Genomic DNA, 18246 nt, shown 5'->3' on the forward strand with positions numbered 1-18246 from the left:
AGAAAATTGCCAGTTACCTTCCCTTCAAAACACCAGACCCAGATTTCTCATAGAATTCTGGTAAATCCTTAAAGAAATAGTAATTTCAATGTTGTTATCGAAAGTGTTCCAGAGCATGGGAAAAGAAGAAAACCTCCCACATTTGTTATGAACAAGTATAACATTGATGCCAAAACCTGACAAAGAATGTACAAAAAAGGAAAATTATCGATTAAATCTCATTTAAGACTCTAGGAATGAAACTCTTTTTAAACAAAATCCAGCAACTCTGTAGTAGAATCATGGTCAAGAGAAGTTTACTCATGGTATGGAAAGATGATTCAATATTAGGCAATCTGTTAGTGCTGTATTCGTAAACCGAAGGAGAAAAATCTCCAATTACCTAATGAAGAAACATTCAACAAAATTCAACACCCAGTCTTTATGAATAGCATTCAGTAAGATAGTAATCAATGGCCATTTCCACATACATGTTTGTATACATATGTATATTTATTTACTTGTACAGATGTAAGTGTGTGTACATCTGTACAGGTATATGTATATATATCTCAAACTCCAAAACCATGCCGAGTGGTGATACAGTAGGCTTTCCCACTGCAGAACAAGACAAGACAAGAAGGACCGTGTTATCGCTGCCGTTGGGTGTGATGCTGTTAGCACTGGCTGGCTCACACAAGAGAAAGATACCAGAGGAGTGACAATGTGAGATGAGGAGATTGGCCCTGTTGGCACATGGTATGAGTATATATGTGGAAAACCCAACAGAGTCTACTGGAACACTATTCCAAAAAGAGAATGCAGTAAGAAAGCAGATTAAAAATTAATGTTGCGAAATCATTAGCCTTCATTTAACAGTAAGATCATGGACATAATAGTGGAAGGAAAAAAAGCCACATTTACAAACAAACCAAAAGATGAAATACTTAGGAGTAAGCAAACCCAGTATGTCAAAAAATTTCAAACAATACTGAAAAATAAAAAAGAAGACTTAACTCTAAAGACATGTTCTTGATAGGAAGATTCAACATTCTGTCAGTTCTCCATAAATTAGTTTATTAATTTGGTACAGGTTCAATAAAAAATACTGACAGTCTCTTTTTTTCTGGAATTAGACAAAAAATTTTCTGATTGTTTATGTAGTTTAAAAACAAAAAATAGCAAGGAAAATGGGTGGGGATTATTGAAATCATACTCATGTAAAGCCACAGTATTTAAAGCAGTGACATGCCTAGCATGTAAATACATGGGCATAAGGAATGGTAATCACAGAATAAATGTAAATGAATACTGAAATGTAAACCTTAACCTATATCCTGATATGTACAGGAATATAAACCTAAATATTAAATCTAGGAATAAACTTCCTGTATCTAAAGTTAGTAAGAAAAAAATTTTCAATAAATGATTTTGAAGTAATAAAAAATACATATTTTGAACATACTCAGTACACTGTAAACCAGGATACATTTCAAGTGGCAACATCCATCAGAATTAAAATTACTTTTATTCTTTAACCCATCAGTTTTACCTCTGGAAAACTAGCTTTCCTTGCCCGTAAGTGAAGTAACATGTATGTGTGGCCATTTGTTTCAGCATTGTTGGTAAGAGTAACAGCTCAGTTGATAAGGAATCCGCCTGCCATGCAGGAGACCCCAGTTCAATTCCTGGGTCAGGAAGATGCCCTGGAGAAGGGATTGGCTACTCACCCCAGTATTGTTGGGCTTCCCTTGTGGCTCAGCTGGTAAAGAATTCGCCTGCAATGCAGGAGACCCCGGTTCAATTCCTGGGTTGGGAAGATCTGCTGGGGAAGGGAAAGGCTACACACTCCAGTATCCTGGTGTGGAGAATGCCATGGACTATACAATCCATGGGGTCACAGAGTCAAACACTCTTGAGCGACTTTCACTTTCAAAAACAATTCAGGTGTTCCTCAGTAGGAGATTAAGTAATTAAATTAGGGTACATCTGAGAGTGGAATACTGTGCCGTGTGAATGCATTTATGTAAAATAACAAAGTTGTTTTCATTGATGGTGTTTTGGCAGAATGTGGGATCTTAGTTCCCTGACTAGGGATTGAACCCACACCCCCTACATTGGAAATGTGGAGTCTTAACCACGGGACCACGTGGGGAAGTCCAACAAAGATATATTTAATGCTATAGCACATTATCTCCTGAGTTTTTCTACCAAAGTAGCTTTCACATAGAATATATAAAATAATAGCATATGGGATTGTAGCTCGGAGTGACCATTTACAAATTTTTTTCTGCTTTATCTTTAAAATTCTTTGGGTTTGCTATATTCACCTCTGTCTTAGTCTGTTTTAATTTAAAATTGGTTTGGCAAACTGCTCTTATTGTTGAGCAGTCCTGCTCCAGGAAAGCGCCTGATTTATTACGTGCCTTCTCTTACCCATGGTACACTGCCGCCCATCTTACCTTGACTGAGAAGCGTACTGTATGCCAAGACTAATTAACCACATGCTATCCCTGTTTTTGCACATTTCCCTCCAGACTGATTTTTCAACTGAAGGATGATAATCTGTAAACAGAATAGCCCTGTACTTGTCTCAAAATAACAAGTTTCTTTCAAATGGTCAACATTTCCCAACAAATGATCCCTAGACCAATTTGATTTATTGGCATTCCAGCATTACTATTAATGTATTGGTTTGTCCAATATATTCCTATGTTAAAAAATGTTCCATCTTACGTGTTTATTATATTTCTATGTGGAATGTTCTCTTCAGCAGGATGAAGTTAAAGGAAGTAGATCGTACCGCCATGCAGGCATGGAGCCCTGCACAGAATCATCCCATTTACCTAGCTACAGGTAAGTTCAACAGAGAGAAGATAGTATGAGTCCTCTAATTTCTTTTTTTCCACGTCTGACTTATTTATACTTGTCCTTTAAGATTCAGGTCAAGCTTCAGCTCCTCTAGACAGCCTCTCCTCTCCTGACGAGATACATGCAACCTTCCTGTCAGCTGAGTTCAGTGGCCTTCCTATATGCTTGTACATCATAGTGTTAATCATGGTCTATTACATTTATAGCGTCTTCCTCACTTCAGAACTGTGCTCTATCTTTATTCCTCCGGTATTAAGCACAATAGATAAAATGTAAAAAAGTTAATAAATACCAATTTGAGTGAATGAACAACAGTTTTGATGCTCCATTTTTATATAAACAGAGTTGAAGTTATATCATTTGTGACTATAAGCATGGAACTGTTCTTTCAGAGGTTTATCTATAGACTTAAAAAATTGTCTGCACTACCAACTCTTAGAAACATCATCTCTGAGCCTTGCATCAGAATCTTACTGTTGTAGTAATGTAAGCATCTGCTCAGTGGTATATGTGCTGAGATTTCAGTCATTAATGTAGCATTCATGAGTGGGATGATTGAAAAACATGCATTTAATTTCTATTTTGTATGTTTTTCTCTGAGTCTTTTTGTTTTTGCGTGTGCAGTTACCATGAATATATTTTCTATAGGAACATCTGCCCAACAATTGGATGCAACATTTAGTACCAGTGCTTCTCTTGAGATATTTGAATTAGACCTTTCTGATCCATCCTTGGATATGAAATCTTGTGCCACGTTCTCTTCTTCTCACAGGTATGAGATTCAACCTGAAATTTACATGATTATTTGATTATATGTTGTGGTTGATGCCTAGTGTGTCTTTAAGTGTTCCATTATGAAATTGTAAGGAATACCATTAGTGACATATTTTGTGAAAAATTATATGAGTTGTTTAGGTAGAAGTTTAAAAAGTGTCTATATGTTCTGTTGAATTTTCTTTTATTACTGACTGTTGTGTGTAAGAAGGAAAGGCTCTAGTTTCTAGTATTTTTTCCCTCATGATATAGTAGAGTTACTTTCTTTTGCTTTTTTTAATCTTACCTCTTTACAGAAAAAGGTAGGCATGACTAGAAAAAAGTAGTTAGATGAATATTAAAATGTTAATAGTGATTTTCTCTGAATGGAGGTTGCTTTTTCCCCCATCTACTTATGTATATTTCAAATTACATTTCACAGAGATTTTTATTGACTTGGTTTCTGATATGATAGGTATTTAGATAGGTGGATTTCCAAGTATTTAAGCTATATAGAAGGGTATTTAATTTCAGTAGTAAAATGTGCTTTATAGCCTTAATACCTTGGCAAATTTTGGTGAAGAGATTGTACCTCGGCTAACAATACAGTTCAAATCACGGCGTCTCCCGTGGGATGGCTTACATCATCCAAGCCCTCCCACTGTACTGGGAACCCCAGATACTTTTCATCCGGCAGTTTTTCTACTCACTACCATTGTTATATTATCTCCATGCCATTTCCATACCAAATTGTAATCTTTTATTCTCCACCAGTGGGTGGAGAATTATGTCATAATAGACATAATTTTGATATCACCTTTTTACTGTCAGAATATGTTATTTTGCTTAGAAAATTTCAGATGACTCCCTTAACTGCTTTACTGTTTAACAGATGACATGTTACTGAGTACTTCTGTAGTCAAATAAAATCAAGGGAAGTGGTTGATTAGCTCTATTTTATAAATGAATCAAAAGCAGCTTAGGGAGATTGAGTAACTGGCTCAGGGTCTCACAGATTCTAAATGGTAAATCCATTCTTAGGCTCTTATCTTCTGACACACAAATCAAGTATACTTTCTTGTATTAGCTGTGCAAGAGTTTTTGTACCCTTCAAGGTTACAAAGTGAAACATGAGTAAAAATAAAAACTAAAATGCCATTTCACCAAGTTATGTACAGTTACCAGGGATAGAGGAGAAGCAGTGTTTTTGGTGTACTTATGAAAAAGCTTAAATGTATAATTTCCAAATTATTTTCTAAGTTTATCTGACTTCAAAAAAGAGTATTTTTGCTCATTTTCTTTTAAAGGTACCACAAGTTGATTTGGGGACCTCATAAGATGGATTCCAAAGGAAATATCTCTGGAGTTCTGATTGCAGGTGGTGAAAATGGAAATATTATTCTTTATGATCCCTCTAAAATTATCACTGGGGATAAGGAAGTTGTGATTGCCCAGAATGACAAGCATACTGGCCCAGTGAGAGCGCTGGATGTGAACATTTTCCAGGTTAGACTTTTGATGTTTATTCATATTTCTTGAGATACGTGCTGCTTATTTGAAATAAGTATATGAATTTACTGTGCCTCAGTCTTGAAGAAAGCTAAAACTGTGCCTCTGCAGGTTGATGAGTGAGTGTATTTGTATGAAGAATGAAAGGTTCAGAGTTGGCTTCAGCTGAGTAATATACTAACCCCAGGGAACGGATCAGGGTGATGGGTTTAGTTCTAGAAGTCTGGAGATGTCATGTCATCTTATGGACATTTTTAAAATATTAGGCACCTCAGAGGTTGGAAACCTTGCCTTTTAAAAGTTTGTCTAGATACTTCCCTGGTGGTCCAGTGGCTAAGACTGCATTCCCTATGCAGGAGGGCCTAGATTTGATCCCTGGTCAGAGAACTAGATCCCACATGCTGCAACTAAAGGTGCTCCATGCCACAGCTAAGACCTGGTACATCCAAATAAACAAGTAAATAAAACATTTTTAAAAATTAAAAAAAAATTTGTGCTAGTTCAGCATTAGGCTGGTGCTGTTGTGTGTGGGTTAATCTGTTGTTTTATTAGTGCTAAATGTATTTATGTCAAAGAGATTACTACTCTATCAAATAATAAGATATATACATAAATATAGTGTAAATTTAATGGGCAATTAAGAGTCTGTACTGTTGCCATTGTAAACATTACTGGATGTTAATTGTAGAAATGTATACATTAATAAAGATCTTGCATTAATAGGATATTGGAGTATAATCAGAAAATAAATATTATCTTAAAAAAGTTTGATAGTTATTTTTCTTGTATTATAAATAGATATTTTAGATATAGACATACAGAAGCCCAAACTTCTTCATTTCTACGGTTTATGGTGCCAACTCTTTAGATAGCTAATTTCCAACAACTGCTGATTTTTGGTTCATGTCTTATATCATAGGTGGCTACTGCCATGGAATTCCTCTATTTTCAGTGTTGTATGTCAGTTGTTATAGTAGATTAATGAGAGTGAACAGTAAAGGATGAAGGTCATTTTAGGAACCTCGTTGTCTTCCTGGACTTCATAACACAATTTTAGGGTCTTTTTGATCTAAAAGGTACACAACGTAGTTTACCTAGAAATACTACCACCTGACGCATGATGGACCATACATGAAATATAAATATGTGAGGACAGACACAGAAAACAAATTTATAGTTACCAAGGGGGACAGGGGATTGGAGAGGGATAAATTAAGAATTTGGGATTAGCAGATATAAACTACTATATATAAAGCAGATAAACAGCAAGGTCCTACTGTGTAGCACAGGGAACTAGTAATATAGTCAATATCCTATAATAAACTATAATGGAAATATATGTGTGTATGCATATATATAGATATGTAACTGGGTCACTTTACACCAGAAACTATAGTTTTGTTTTGTTTTTAATTTATTTATTTTAACTGGAGGCTAATTACTTTACAATATTGTAGTGGTTTTTGTCATACATTGATATGAATCAGCCATGGAGAAACTATAGTTTTTTTAATTGAAATAAGTCCACTATACTTCAGTTTAAAAATTTTTTTAAATAAATAAATACATGAGGATTTGAGACAAGAGAGTTTACTAGTCTCATCTTGATCCAGCTCCAGAGGCTGACTTTGAAGTGCCTGGGATAGACACCATTATTTTAGCATTCAGCTATTTGAAGGCCAACAGGGTGACCTATTTTTGTCTCCCACAATCAGATCCCCTTCCAGAGGTCCAAACCACAGGCAATAATCGCCATATAAGAATTTATCCATATAATTATTTAATGTCTTATATTGAAATGCCAGTAGATGTGTTATCTTTTTCAGTTTAATAGTTTTACAATATGTTTCTTTAGAAAACTGATTAAATTTCAGATTGTTATACATAGTTTTTAGGGGTTCATGCATTTTGATTTTTTAAATTAAACAGAAAAATTATATGCCTTAAAACTGAAAGATTTTTAAAATTAATTAATTAATTTTTAATTGAAGGGTAATTCCTTTACAGTATTGTGTTCAGCCATAGGCTTACCCATGTCCCCTCCCAGTTGAACCATACCTCCCACCTCCCTCCCCATCCCTCCCCTCTAGGTTGTTAACAAGCCGGTTTGAGTTCTCTGAATCAGACAACAAATTCTGGTTGGCTATCTATTTTACATATGGTAATGTAAGTTTCCATGTTACTCTCTGCATCCAGCCCACTCTCCTTCCTTCCTGACCAGCCATGTCCTTGGCTGTTCTCAGTGTCTGTGAAAACTTATAGATCTTTCCAGCTCCAAACTGGGTTATTCTGAATTCTCTTCATTATTTGTAAATGATGTTTATTTGTTAATTCTTTCTTATTGCAGACTAATCTGGTGGCCTCTGGTGCTAACGAATCTGAAATCTACATTTGGGATCTAAATAATTTTGCAACTCCAATGACACCAGGAGCCAAAACGCAGGTATTACATTGATTTCAGTGTAATCAAAAGAACCAAAATTGGTTTTTCTGCACTTATTTGTTTTTTCACACAAAATATATCTGTTTAAAATCAGTGTTTAAATGTCATTGACTTTTCTATAGCATGATCAAGTGTTAATGAATATGTTTCTTTAGAGTATCAGCAAGTCCTTCAACAGTAAATATTTATTTAGTACTTGCCATCTCCCAGGCACTGTTTGAGGTACTAGACTGTGAGGGTAAATAAAATAGTCTTTAATAGTTTTCCTAGGTATAATATTTTATGTAGTATAGTGTTCTATATTATATAGTATTTTAGCAATATCCAACCTCAGAATAAAAATCATAGAGAGGAAACTTACTTAAAACAAAAAAAGAAACACAACCTGTTTCCTATATAATTCTAATAAGTTGAGAAAGAACAGTCATCTCCACCTTCTTTAGACTGTATTGACTATTTGATTTGAGTGGCTATTAAAACAGGCCCTAACATTTTGGCAATCTGAGAGGTAGCGTAATGATAGTATATGGTTTTCTAGGTCTAGGCTGTAACTTTTGCTCTGCCTAGATTTCTGTCACATTGACCAGCATCTACTTTGTGGTCCATTATCTTCCATGGAGCAGTTGCAAAGTAAAGAAACAGTGCTTGATTTGTAACAGGAGCTCAATAAGTGGCTGGTGAATAGACAAGGTAAAGTACTTGAATTGGTATATACCTGAGCCTTAAACTGCGTATGTTGAGAACTTAAGAATATAAAAATAAATTTATGGAAGGAATAGATCAGATTTTTAAGTAATCCATTTTCTCAAAAGAAGAATTAGATTTTGTAGTTAAACTTGATTACAGTTGAGAAATGGTTCTTAGTAGTTTATTCCTTACAGCCCCCAGAAGATATCAGCTGCATTGCGTGGAACAGACAAGTTCAGCATATTTTGGCATCAGCCAGTCCCAGTGGCCGGGCCACTGTGTGGGATCTTAGAAAAAACGAACCTATCATCAAAGTCAGTGATCATAGTAACAGGGTAAGTATGTGATTAATTTGTGAGAAACATGTTTTATTTCTGCTATAGCTATTCCTATATTGTTTGTCAGAGTTGGCAACAAATCAGATTTCTATAAAGTCAAATCCTGTTTTCTTACGGACCAATCATGTTGGAATGAGAGGTTGTTTTTCCCTTTGGGGAAAATAATAAAATTCCTACTAAACCTATCTTAATGATGAAGAGAAAGATTGGTTAATCAAAGGAGTTATTCCATGGTATACTAGTTGTTTTGCTTTGTCAGCTGTTCCAAAGTATTATAGCAACTAGAATGTAAAATTTTTCCCTCCTAGTAATTTTATGACTATGAAGCCATAGTTTCCAGACTCTTGGGTTCCTCTTTTCTGATTAGGCAGTGCTAAAATGAACTGGTATTCTTCTCCCACTTGTTCAGTAGATGCTGTTGTATAATACGTTACATTTTAATCTTACAGATTCATTAATGTTATGTCATCATATGTTATAAAGTAATTTAGACACACTTTAGGGCTTGCTTTATTAATATGTTTTTAATTACTGTTTTTGGTTGGACATTTAAAAAGTGAGTTTGCCTAAATCAGAGAATACATATATAATTTAAAAACAACAATAGCAATGAGAAAACACTATAAGAATATTTCCTCAAGGTATTGTTTTTCAGTGAGTCAGGAGTTTTAAAACAAGTTTCAGTGAAATAAAGTACACAATAAGCATTTCAGTCAACTTCTAGAACACTTAACAGGATCTGAGCTTCCAAGTATTTCTCAGTAATAGTGTTAATTTATCCCATATGAAAATTTTAACAGTAGTTGTTGCTTTAGACACTTTATCTTGATTTTTCTGATAAAGCAGAGGAAAGGTACTAATTTTTAAAAAATCTTCTCATCTTCATTTCTCTAAAAGTATTAAATTTTAAATTTATATAAAACTTTTCCCCTTATTACAATTTTGACAGGACAACTCATTTGTGGTATAGAATTTCTCTGGCCTGGAATGATTTGTTGGATGATTTTGAAAACATTTAAACTCTTTTGTTTAAGACCACTGTTTAAGAGTGTTTAATAGAATTTAATAGTTTAGCAGGTTTTTAAAAAACAAATTTTAAATAAATGAAAATAATGAAATAATGAATACATAAGTAAGAATATTTTTTTCATAAGCCTGAGCTGATGTTTTCTACTCTTTGCTTCAACAAACATACATTCCTCGTGTTCATTTTGGCTTTTCACAAAGTAGTGTGATTGATAAGATGTGAGCCTTGCCTGTCTGCAGATGCATTGCTCCGGGCTGGCGTGGCATCCTGACGTTGCCACTCAGATGGTCCTCGCCTCTGAGGATGACAGGCTGCCAGTGGTCCAAGTGTGGGACCTTCGCTTTGCCTCCTCTCCGCTCCGCGTCCTGGAAAACCATGCCAGGTATCTTGCTGCTCTTCCAAAAAGCTTGATTTGTGAATTGTAAGAAATGTATTTACTTATTGCTTTGAATTATCAGATAATTTTATAAAATTAGGGAATCTACTTTGTCTCTGTCTCATGAAAGTTAGTATAAATAGTTCATTTCTATTTTAAGCAATAGTCATCTAATTTTTTGTACCAAAAAATGGTAGCCAAATCATATCACAAAAACATGAAAATGTGTTTATGGATTTTCTACAACTTATTTCAAATAATAGGTAATAGATCAAAATTCTAGTGAATCATAGCTCTTTGGGACAACTCTTGGATCTTTGAGACATTATACAGTTTGATCTTTATTTGATTCGTCATATTTATGAAGAGTCTTCCATGACGTTAATGTCAAGCAACAACTGAAAAGTTTGTTTTACTTCTGAGTGTTTATCTTAATTTAAAAGCAAACATTTTTGAGATATTAAGTGGTTCATTCTGCCTTCGATTTTAATAAATGTGTGGATGCTCTTAAAAACATGAAAATTGTCTTGTGTTAACCTTAGTAGCATTAAATTTAGTTTGTGGGAATTCCCTGGCAGTCCAGTGGTTAGGGCTCTGTGTTTCCACTGTGAGGGGCATGCGAACTAAGATCCTACAAGGTGCACAGAGTGGCCGAAAAAGAATTTTGTTTTTTTAAGTTTGTAATTGTGCAGATTTCCTGTCATTTATATTCAGATACCCAGGGAGTTTATGCATGTTTTGTTCAGTGTTTTTAAACAAGAAATAAATCTCTTTTAGTGTTAAAGTATTTTCAGTGCTTTGGGCTTTTTTCTTCTTTCCTTTTTAGGGATATATAAACTAAAGCTTTAAACTCCTTTTTCCCCCTTTTTCCCCCACATTTTCAGTTGTGGAATTACACACTTTGAGAAGTCTTAAAGTTTGTGACCTCTCCTTGAGCTTCTTATAAAGGAGAAAAGAATCTGGTCACAATGTAATCCTATTTAGATGTTATGCTTCAGTCAGCTTTTTAGTAAAGAAGGGGTGATTCTGAGAAGTTTTAATGTTTTTCCCATGTTTGGTAAGGTTTTATTTATTTATTAAACATTTGCTTATTGAACACATACCAACCAGTGTATTAGGATTCAGTAATACCACAAAAATCCCTGCCCGGTGTTGAACAGAGTTCTCTGTGCTATACAACAGGTCCTTGTTGGGTGTCTATTTTAAATATAGCAGTGTATACATATCAGTCCCTAATTCCCAAATGTTAGCTTGATTAAGACTCATAGTAAACCTGTAGTGTAAATGCTATTATCCCATTTTACACATTGGAAATTGAAGCTTGGCAAGGCTAAACTTGGTTTAGATCAAAACTAGTCATCTGCTGACTTCCAACTCAAACATCCTGGTCATTGTATCTATGCTCTTAACATTACATTCTACTGCCAATTTTCAGAGTGGTCGCAGTTTAGCAAGACAGAATACCATACTGGGTGCCAGGAGCAAATCAACCTCTCTATTTCTGTTTTCTCCCTCTAGTAAATGCAAGAGTTGGATTATATAATCTTTAAGGTCCTTTCAGTTCTGTAGTTCAGTGATCTTTTTTAATACTTGCTAAGAATTTATATGTTCCTTAACTTGTGATATTAAATATGATATTGATATCTAAAGGCATTCTTGATGTGCCTTGAAATTTTTGACATGCATAATTGGATTCTAAAGAGAGGAGACAGTTAAGAGTCCATTATTCCTAAATGGACTTCCCAGGTGGCGCTAGTGGTAAAGAACCCACCTGCCAATAGAGGAGATGTAAGAGATGTAGCTTCAATCCCTGGGTCGGGAAGATCCCCTGGAGGAGGGCATGGCAACCTACTCCAGTATTTTTGCCTAGAGAATCCCATGGACAGAGGACCCTGGCAGGCTACAGTCCATGGGGTTGCAAACAGTCGAGCAAGCGACTTAAGTGCACACACATGCGTTGCTACAGTTGGGAAATCTGAATATGGACTCTCTATTTAGAGTATTGCATAAAAATAACATTTTCAGTATGTGATTGTATATAGAAGAAGGTTCTTATCACCAGAGAGAAGTGTAGAGGTGTCATGTAACAATCTGCATTTGACAGATACAATATATATAGAGAGAGCGAAATACAAAGACCTAAAGTAAATGTGGCCAAATTGATGAATCTAGGTGAGAAGTGTAAGGGTGTACATCACACTATGCTTACAATTTTTATAAAGATTTTAATGCTTAAAAAATAAAATGTTGGAAGCAAAGGCATTCTTAAATAACTTGAGTTATTTTCCTATAGTGTATTTTTCTGATTCTGAGAGGACTTAGATTGTAAGAAATATCATCATATTAAAAACAACTTTTGGGGAAAAGAAGAGTTATGTATACCTTGATGGTGAGGTTTACCTGTATTTTGGAAATTGAAAAAAAAAATCTTAGAATTACTATAATGTTTTCAGAATAATTGAGGACTCTTTGTATGTTTTTGATTTAAGAAATACACAGACATAATTCTAGTTTCTAGTATTTTTCTTCATGGTCTGGTAATGTTAACTTTTCTTTCATCTCTAAATAGCAGAGGCATGAATGTAGAAAAACAAACTATTAATATAATAGTACTTATTTCTGGATGGTAGGATACAGGATTTTTTAAATTTTTGCAGAGGATGCTAATCTGAATTTTTCAAAACATTTACTGAAAATGTTACTTTGTTTGAAAGTAAAAGTGTTAGTCACTCAATCATGTCTGACTCTGCAACCCCATGGACTATACAGTCCATGGAATTCTCCAGGCCAGAATACTGGAGTGGGTAGCCATTCCCTTCTCCAGAGGATCTTCCCAACCCAGGGATCAAATCCAGGTCTCCCACGTTGCAGGTGGATTCTTTACCTGCTGAGCCACCAGGAAAGCCCTGTGTAGACCATGGTGTTGGGCATTTGTTTTCATTTTTTTGCCATCATACACTATACTCTATATTGAGCATCTTTGTAATGATCACAGAGCATACCCATTGCTAAATTGCTTTCCAGAAAGATTATGTGAAATTGTACTTCTCTTAGCAGTGTGTCTCTCCAAAGCCTCGACAGAAGTAATTTGCAGATTTGATTTTCTCAAGATTAAAAATTTCATCTTTGTGTTTTTAAGGGGGATTTTGGCAATTGCTTGGAGCATGGCAGATCCTGAATTGTTGCTGAGCTGTGGAAAAGATGCTAAGATTCTGTGCTCCAACCCAAACACAGGAGAGGTATGGAGAGGAAATATTTCTCAGACTTGGAGTGATTGTAATATTTAACTGTAGCTGAATAAGAAAATTTCCATGTGAATTCTTTAGTACATAATTAAAATTAATGTGAAAGTAGATGGAGGTGTGTATGAAATGTTAACCTAGCGGAGACTTTATCTAAACCCAGCTGTTTTCATTTGGAAATATCAGTCATTGAAAATGATGTATATGAACCTAGTAATCACCCCACCCCAACCCCTCATTTCCAGTAAAAGGCATTTATCTAGACTCAGAAATGGTTGGGTTTATTTAGTGTGTTTTCTGGAAATCAGTGTCCTCAGAGTAGGAGTGTTCAAGGTTTGGGTCCTGAAGGTCCTCTTTGATTTTTGGAAATCAGTGGATGTAGATTTTTAATCTCTCTTCTGAACTGTACAGCAAGAATATAATACTTTATCATGAAATATTTGTCATGTGTTCTATTTATAGAAATTTAGATGGATAAGCTAAATGAGCAGGCTAAATGCCTTTTCACTTAATTCTGTTTCCTTATGAAGTAAAACATTATTTAAAATGTTACATGAAGTCCAAATTAAGCTAATTTGACTTATTTCTTAAACCCATAAAACTTACGCTCCTAAGAGCATCAGTTAGCATCACACTAACTTTGAGTTAGCAACAGTTATTACATGATTACATTATAAAGTTAGTAAACAATTATTACATTATTTATATCAGCCATTTTTAATAGTTTTTCTATATTCTGTTCCTCGTAAAGAAAACTGTTTATGCCACATTCTGTTTTGATTCTGTAGCGATAAGAATGATGTGTACATGTTTTCTCACTTAACAAGAAAGAAGCCAGTCTTCTCAGTGAATTCTTCCTTCTCAAGAATTTTTTTTTTAATTTTTATTGGAGTATAGTTGCTTTACAACATTGGGTTAGTTTCTGCTGCACAACAAAGTGAGTTAGCTACGCGTGTACACGTGTCCCCATTTTTGTGAATTTTCTTCCCAGTTAGGCCACCACAGAGCATTGAGTATAGTTCCCCGTGCTATACAGTAGTTCTCACAGTTAGTAATCTGTTTTATACATAGTGATGTATATATGTCAGCCCCAATCTCCCAGTTCATCCCATCCCCCCCTTCACCCCAAGCTTTGTTTTTGAAATTTGATCTTCAAATGATTTAAAGGTGGTTCTTTGGATCTTGGCCAGCAAAGTCAGTTGGATAGGACCCTTTTAGAGTTCAGCAAGTTGATCCTAATACAGTATTCTGATCTTTCAGATGCCTCTTCTATTACAATTTCAATAAAAATAGGAAAATCTCAGTTTTTAAAAGGTTCTTATTCCAAATCTGGTCAAAATTTTGATCACCTTTCGTTTTTGTCATAATGAACTTTTCTTGTACTTTAAATTGTTGTTTTTCCTGGCTGTACACTTTCTAAAAGTAAATGTTTAATTAAAGTTGTACTTGTTGATCATAGTAATTCAGGTATTTGGGCTATAAAGTGCCTGTACTTTTTTTTTGGTCTAGGTGTTGTATGAACTTCCCACCAACACACAGTGGTGCTTTGATATTCAGTGGTGTCCCAGAAATCCTGCTGTCTTGTCAGCTGCTTCCTTTGATGGGCGTATCAGCGTTTATTCTATCATGGGAGGGAGCACGGATGGTTTAAGGCAGAAACAAGTTGACAAGGTAATAGGAAATACCAAGTTTTTTATTACAACACCTGAAAAGAGTCATCTTATTGCATAATTATTTTGAAAATCACTTTACTGATCAGCGATACCAATTACTTGGAGAATTGTGGGAAAAACATTTATTCAGTATGACTTGAAAACGTGTGACATAGTCTTTATATAAGTTATGGAAATCCCGCTTTGTTTTTTAGCTCTCATCATCTTTTGGGAATCTTGACCCCTTCGGCACAGGACAGCCCCTTCCCCCATTACAAATTCCTCAGCAGACGACCCCACATAGTATCGTGTTGCCTCTGAAGAAGCCACCCAAATGGATCCGAAGGCCTGTTGGTGCTTCCTTTTCAGTAGGTGCATTTGTTTCTATGGTCCATAAACACCAAGGACAAAGTGTTATTATAAGATCGCTCAGATGGAAGAGGGCAGAGTTTGAGATATGTTTATGAGTTTTCATCATTCAGAAAGACTTCTCAGGAAAAGTGGAACCTACTCCCTTTTTTTTAAAATTGTGATAAAATGTACATAACATAGAATTGACCATGTAAACCATTTTAAAATATAACAGTTCAGTGGTATTGAGTACATTCAGCTAATGTTTTGCAACCTTTGTGCTGTTCCCGCTGCCCCACTTCATTGTACTTGTCATCCTTCTCTATCTCTCCTTCCTTCATTCCTTTCTTTTTTTGGGGCGGGGGAGGGTGCTGCATGCTAGTTGTTACTAGGTCCACTGTGGTTGCGCATCTAATCTAGAGCCTGTGACCTTGCAGCACTTATGACCGCACTAAAGCTGACATTCTGATTCTCTGTCTCATTCTTGGTTCCAAACCCATGTGGGGAAGAGGGAGTGTTAGTTATTACCTTCATAATACTTCAGTACTAGTGAACGGACATTCACTTTTCATTCCAAAGATAAATATATAGTGAACATCCTCTGTCAGGCACCATCCTAGGCTGGAAACACACCTGTAAACTAGATAGAGTCTGTGTCTCAAATAGTGTGTATTGGGGGGCGGGGAGACTTTTCTGTACAGTTTGAGTTTTCTTTTACACCTTATCCATACATAATTTTATAATAATAAGTTTTAATTACTTTGGGAAGTAGAGAACTAACTTAGATGGTTGGTTAGGATTCAGTAAGTAAAGTGGAAAGTCACAAGCAAAAGTGCAGATTCAGAGACAGGAGAGCAGATAGTGGAGAAGAGCAGCACTAGGGATGAGAGATTAATTAAATCAAGAATGAATTTACAAGCGATGTAATCAACCGTCTGTTTAGGAAGTTTAGGAAGATTTAGAACGTTTAGGATGTTGTTTAGGAAGATTAGTATGTAGCAAAGAGGCAAAATGGTTGTCTAGGGAGGCCTTACAAACAGCTATGAAAATAGAAGCGAAAGGCAAAGGAGAAAAGGAAAGATACTCCCATTTGAAAGCGGAGTTCCAAAGAATAGCAAGGAGAGATAAGAAAGCCTTCCTCAGGGATCAGTGCAAAGAAATAGAGGAAAACAATAGAATGGGAAAGGCTGGAGATCTCTTCAAGAAAATTAGAGATACCAAGGGAACATTTCATGCAAAGATGGGCTCAATAAAGGACAGAAATAGTAGGGACCTAACAGAACCAGAAGATATTAAGAAGAGGTGCAAAAATACACAGAAGAACTATGCAAAAAAGATCTTCATGACCCAGATAATCACAATGGTGTGATCACTCACCTAGAGCCAGACATCCTGGAATGCGAAGTCAAGTGGGCCTTAGGAAGCATCACTACGAACAAAGCTAGTGGAGGTGATGGAATTCCAGTTGAGCTATTTCAAATCCTGAAAGATGAGCTGTGAAAGTGCTGCACTCAATATGCCAGCAAATTTGGAAAACTCAGCAGTGGCCACAGGACTGAAAAGGTCAGTTTTCATTCCAATCCCTAAGAAAGGCAATGCCAAAGAATGCTCAAACTACCGCACAATTGCACTCATCTTACACACTAGTGAAGTAACGCTCAAAATTCTCCAAGCCAGGCTTCAGCAATATGTGAACCGTGAACTTCCAGATGTTCAAGCTGGTTTTAGAAAAGGCAGAGGAACCAGAGATCAAATTGTCAACATTCGCTGGATCATCGAAAAAGCAAGAGAGTTCCAGAAAAACGTCTATTTCTGCTTTATTGACTATGCCAGAACCTTTGACTATGTGGATCACGACAAACTGTGGAAAATTCTGAAAGAGATGGGAATACCAGACCACCTGACCTGCCTCCTGAGAAATGTGTGTGCAGGTCAAGAAGCAACAGTTTGAACTGGACATGGAACAGACTGGTTCCAAATAGGAAAAGGTGTATGTCAAGGCCGTATATTGTCACCCTGCTTATTTAACTTATATGCAGAGTACATCATGAGAAATGCTGGACTGGATGAGGCACAAGCTGGAATCAAGATTGCTGGGAGAAATATCAATAACCTCAGATATGCAGATGAAACCACCTTTATGGCAGAAAGTGAAGAACTAAAAAGCCTCTTGATGAAAGTGAAAGAGGAGAGTGAAAAAGTTGGCTTAAAACTCAACATTCAGAAAACTAAGATTATGGCATCTGGTCCCATCACTTCATGGCAAATAGATGGGGAAACAGTGAGAGACTTTATTTTTGGGGGCTCCAAAATCACTTCAGATGGTGACTTTAGCCATGAAATTAAAAGATGCTTGCTCCTTGGAAGGAAAGCTATGACCAAACTAGACAGAATATTAAAAAGCAGAGACATTACTTTGCCAACAAAAGTCCGTCCGGTCTAGGCTATGGTTTTTCCAATGGTCATGTATGGATGTGAGAGTTGAACCATAAAGAAGGCTGAGTGCTGAAGAATTGATGCTTTTGAACTGTGGTGTTGGAGAAGACTCTTGAGAGTCCCTTGGACAGCAAGGAGATCCAACCAGTCCATCCTAAAAGAGATCAGTCCTGGGTGTTCATTGGAAGGACTGATGTTGAAGCTGAAACTCCAATACTTTGGCCACCTGATGTGAAGAACTGACTCATTGAAAAAGACCCTGATGCTGGGAATGATTGAAAGAGGGAGGAGAAGGGGACGACAGAGAATGAGATGGTTGGATGGCATCATCAGCTCAGTGGGCATGAGTTTGAGTAAACTCTGGGAGTTGGTGATGGACAGGGAGGCCTGGCGTGCTGCAGTCCATGAGGTCTCAAAGAGTCAGACACAACTGAGTAACTGAACTGAACTGATAGTATGTAGCATGGATTGGAGGGGGGAAGAACAAGCTATAGACATGCAGTCATACAGTTCAGTGTGAAAAGAATTAGGCAGAAAAATAGCAATGTAAAAAGAAGCTATGAAAGAGATATAAGAAGAAAT

The 18246-nt window shown here is 36.0% G+C and overlaps 1 protein-coding gene across 19 annotated transcripts in view; it reads left to right on the forward strand.

Moving 5' to 3' along the window:
* SEC31A (SEC31 homolog A, COPII coat complex component) overlaps positions 1 to 18246 on the forward strand; it is a 58276-nt gene that overhangs the window by 5981 nt on the left and 34049 nt on the right. For 16 of the 19 annotated variants that reach the window (XM_043906332.1, XM_043906337.1, XM_043906338.1 and 13 more), the window contains exons 2-10: positions 2753 to 2835; positions 3499 to 3622; positions 4911 to 5109; positions 7460 to 7555; positions 8437 to 8577; positions 9847 to 9989; positions 13123 to 13222; positions 14735 to 14896; positions 15093 to 15245. In XM_043906332.1, coding sequence (XP_043762267.1) covers positions 2757 to 2835; positions 3499 to 3622; positions 4911 to 5109; positions 7460 to 7555; positions 8437 to 8577; positions 9847 to 9989; positions 13123 to 13222; positions 14735 to 14896; positions 15093 to 15245 — 1197 coding nt within the window. In that variant the 5' untranslated portion in view covers positions 2753 to 2756. The remainder of the gene's footprint in view (positions 1 to 2752; positions 2836 to 3498; positions 3623 to 4910; positions 5110 to 7459; positions 7556 to 8436; positions 8578 to 9846; positions 9990 to 13122; positions 13223 to 14734; positions 14897 to 15092; positions 15246 to 18246) is intronic. The other 3 variants (XM_043906333.1, XM_043906336.1, XM_043906352.1) reach the window with 2 other exon arrangements.

Source organism: Cervus elaphus, chromosome 6 (assembly GCF_910594005.1).
Source record: "Cervus elaphus chromosome 6, mCerEla1.1, whole genome shotgun sequence".
Classification (NCBI taxonomy): domain Eukaryota; kingdom Metazoa; phylum Chordata; class Mammalia; order Artiodactyla; family Cervidae; genus Cervus; species Cervus elaphus.